General features: G+C 34.2%; 1 protein-coding gene across 1 annotated transcript; it reads left to right on the plus strand.

Annotated features, from left to right (window-relative positions):
* The first annotated feature begins 211 nt into the window (after positions 1-211).
* Positions 212-922, plus strand: LOC114740909 (P34 probable thiol protease-like). The gene is made up of 2 exons (XM_028929169.1): positions 212-586; positions 695-922. The coding sequence occupies exons 1-2, from the start codon at positions 212-214 to the stop codon at positions 920-922; spliced, it is 603 nt and encodes a 200-aa protein (XP_028785002.1).
* Positions 923-4,477: the final 3,555 nt, after the last annotated feature.

The raw sequence follows: 4,477 nt of genomic DNA on the forward strand, positions 1-4,477 counted from the left end.
TTAGGTTACTTGCATTTATTTACTAGGGTTTTTAATTTCGTTTTCGGCTCCTCAAAGTGAAACGACCCGGGTTGTGCACTATATTGCATTAATTCGGTTAATTTTTGGAGTAACCCCAAAGCGACAATTAAGGGCAGTTCAACTTCAACTTGCTACCAAAATGCTCCTCCTTTTCTTTGTTTGGTATGCTTCAATCTGTCTCACTTCTGGTATGTCTGATGAGTATTCCATTCGGAATATAGGTCTAGACAAGTTCACCTTTGAGAAAGAAGTCTTCCACCTATTCCAAATGCGGAAGAAAGAGACTCAACGAGAATACCAAACCCTAGAAGAGGACGTACATAGATTTCATGTTTTCAAAAGCAATTTGAAGTACATCAGAGAGAAAAATGCAGAAAGGAAGTCACCCGGTGACTACAGTTTGGGCCTGAACAAATTTTCTGATATGAGTTATGAAGAGTTCAGCAAAATCTACTTACATGAGACTGAGGAATCCATGATAGAAAGCAACAATAGCAGAATAGTATTGAACGCCATATCCTGTCCCACCGCACCTTCTTCTTTCGATTGGAGAACCGAAGGAGCTGTAACCCACGTTAAAAACCAAAACCCATGTGATAAGTCTAAATTCAAGTTTTTTTTCTTTTGCTTTTGCATTATCAACTAACTGTGTTATATGACATATGCTTAATAGCAAATAAAATTCATGTTTATGGACACTTGTTGGGCATTCTCTGCAACTCGAGCTATGGAAGGAATAAATAAAATAGTCTCAGGACAGCTTCTGGCTCTTTCTGAACAGCAACTCATATCCTACGATCAGAAAAGCACAGGTTGCAAGGGAGGTGGGTGGTACGCTAACGCATTTCAATCTGTCATCAACAATAATGGTATTGTCAAAAACTCACGGGGATCTACCTAGGGACAACGTGGTTACATCTTTATCAAAAGAAACACAGGTACTGCTCTGGGAGTTTGTAACATAAATTGTTCTTGTGCATACCCAACCACAAAACATATGCTTCGAAGCTTGCTGCTTCCATATGAAGCACAAGCTTCAGCAATAATATACAGTTGTATGAAGTGCCCCAGTTATGCGTTGTACTATGGTTGTATTGGCCATAAATAAATGGCAAACCATTTGCCGTGGAATAAAGCCTAGCAACCCATTGTGGTATGAAGCACACTAGTTAGGTGTTGTAGTACGTATGTGTTGGGTATAAAGCAATGTGTTGTATTATGCATGTATTGGGTATCAATAAATGGCAAACGATTTGCTACAAATAAAGCTTATGTGTGGTTACCCGAATACTCCTGGCCTAGTGGTGACTGGCTAGGCCACAAGTGAGGCGAGTCTCTGCTCTTTGAGGGCGGGGGTTCGAATCTTCACTTGTTAAAAAGGGTACCGGAGAGGGCTTTACTTGTCGCCCGGCCCGAATCCGGACTAGTCGATCGCTCGGGTACAACTAGCCCAAAGAGGCTGGGGCCCAGAAAATGCACGGTTGGATACCGGATGGTTTATATCAAAAAAAATTTTATGTGTGGTTAGTTAAGAATAAAAGCTCTACATACACACACGGACACCCCATGCCCTTGCAACTTCATAACGTAAATCCCCAAAGCAAAATTGAGTTTTGTCTTTAAATGGATTGATTAAAAAAATTACTAAAATTGTAACCCAAATACTCATCTGGTTTTATTTATAAAGTACTTCTAACATATTTCACACAGACCAAGAAAAATTTTAAACTGCATTAATTTTTTTATTAAAATATAACAACTTTTTAACTTTATCCGTATTTATTATATACATCTTTCAAAGAAAAACTATTTATCCTATAATAAATGAAGGACAAAATAGTATTTTTATGCTAAAAATTTCATGAAGTAACTTATAAATAGAACCAATAAAAACTTTCTCTATGTGTCTTATTAATAGGACAAGCAGAGTAAACGTTTGAGATAAAAAGGAATTTAAGAGATAAAAATGACAAAATAAAGTAGGGTGACATATGAAATTAACTTCCTCTTTCCGCTTTGCTGTTAATAGTAGTCTAAGACTAATTTTCCTACAAGCATCTTGTGAATCACTAATGTTTAATAGGTACTCCCTTTGAATTAATTCCTAATTTCTTTTACTATTGATCAAGAGACAGAACCAATAATGAATCTTTAGATAATCGTGAGGTTTATAGGTATCTTCCTCTATCCTGCTAGTATATAATATTGAGCTACTATTATTGAATTGGGATAGCAGTGAAACCTTATAATGGAGTATGTTGTAAAAACTCTATAATAATAATAATAATAAAAAAAAAATACATGTTAACGAAGACCATCATATTTATGGCATGGAAAGGAATCTTTTGTGTGTGTGTGTGTAAATTATTTGTAGTTGTTCCAACGTTTGTTTAATTAGCGAGGCAGCACTCAAGGCTCCAAGTTTTCGTCCTCAAACTTAATGTCTTTTCAAGCAATAAAGCTTATGTATGTTTAATTAAGAACGAAGGCTCTATATATTTATACTTCATCTTGTGATCTTCATACTAAATTAGGGTTATTTGTTGCACTGAGAGATGTGAAGAAGTAAGTAATGCCCAAACAAAAAGCTTGAGTTTTTCTTAATGTGGATTAATAGTTTCTAAATACTGAAATTTAATCCAAATGACAAATCTTAATAAGCTCGGCGCAAAATTGAGCTCTATTGGGGTTGGATAACAATTAAACAGTACTCCTTCCGTTCCTTATTATAAAAGACAAATAACCAAATTACGTTGATAAAAAAAACAGTTAAAATTAGTTGAGGACAATTAATATGAAAAAAGTATAATATTTTTTCCAAATGCCCCCATTAATAAGGAGAGATCTAGAGTATGAGAGAGAACAATTAAATTATTAAAAGAAAGAGAAATGGGAGGGAGAGAGAGTATGAGTTGGAGACAAAATAAATAGGGGTAAAATAGGAAATCAATACAAAAAAATAGAGACAACTTTTAAGTGTCTCTTATATATGGGAACATGCTATAAACATCAAATGTCTCTTATAATAAGGAACGGAAGGAGTATGTTGTAATGATAAATATGCTTACAAAAGACCAACAAATTGTTGGTTAAGGTAGTAGCGACCTCACCCCCTTAAAAAAAAAAACACACAAGTTCAAATTGTAAAATAAGTGTTGGGAAGGTTATTCCTTGCCCCCAAGTATTATAGTACTCATCACTGAAACTAGCTTAGTTTACGTTTATAGCATGGGACGGAATCTTTATATATAAATATTTTTAAAAAAAGATATGTTATTAAAATCGACTCAGATTATTATAAATATGTGTCTTATACAATTCAAGCATTTAGGTTTTATATATAGACCACTCCCATTAATTTGCACCTGAGATGTTTCATGGCTTGCATGGAGAGATTTTCTGAAAGGGATTTAAGCTTTTGAAAAGGTTTCATAGAAGAATTTGACTAGAGTTTCCTTCCCTTTTTCTTACTCCATGAGTAGTGGCATCAAGGGAACTTTCAATTTTTTTTTTTTTTTTGGCCTTCTCCCTATATATGAACTTCAGCCACGCCAGTAAAAGAGGGAAGTAATTTATTTCAGAGAGAATATATAGGCAAAGGGGAAGGGTGGGGCGAAAAATGGGTGAAATGAAGATTTGTCAACCATTTTTGTGAGTGTTCGAAGCCATAAAAATAAACTTCTACTCTCAAAAAAGTTTTTTCAGCATATAAAAGGCTAGCCAAATTATTTAACCCGAAAATAATAGAAGAAAATAGGAAAGGGGAAATTTCATGACAAATTAAAGGGAAACTTAATCATCGGATCCCCATAATTTTGATTCATTTGTAATACAGTCCCTACGTTTTGACTCTGTAACACCTTATCTTTCCATGATAATAGGGTTATTCTGAATAACTTCGAACCATTAAAAGCCAGGTTTCATCCTAGGAATTCTTTTTCTTTTGAAAACATTTTCCAAACACATGGTTCAATCTTGTTTAAGAAATCAGATTTTCTGAAAAAAAATTCAAACTTTTTAAAGTTGCTTTCGGTGAAGCCTATCTAGTAGTTCAAGTACTTAATTTAACCTTTCTATAAAACTGGTAAAATTATCTCAAGACCCAAGCTCTAACATTGTCAAAGCCCCATACTTAGCAAAGAAGTCAACACAAAAATTCTTCTACCTAAGCAACTTCTCTATATCCCTGGGCACTATGCATGCACTTGCCCTTGCATAATAAGATAAGTAAATATAATTAGCTATTATTATGTCTTCTTTACCACCATACAACCATTAGAGCAGATAGCACTCACCTGCTGGCTACAATAGCCATTACTTTCCTCTTCACAGCCCGCATTCTCTTTACATAATTACATATATTTATATACAAAATTATAGCCATACATGGCTACCAAATACTATAAGTATAAAACAACAAAATAACATTTATATAATAACAGCTAAAAACTTCTTT

This window comes from Neltuma alba, unplaced genomic scaffold, assembly GCF_004799145.2.
Source record: "Neltuma alba isolate B1F8T4 unplaced genomic scaffold, ASM479914v2 tig00000578_pilon, whole genome shotgun sequence".
Lineage (NCBI taxonomy): Eukaryota > Viridiplantae > Streptophyta > Magnoliopsida > Fabales > Fabaceae > Neltuma > Neltuma alba.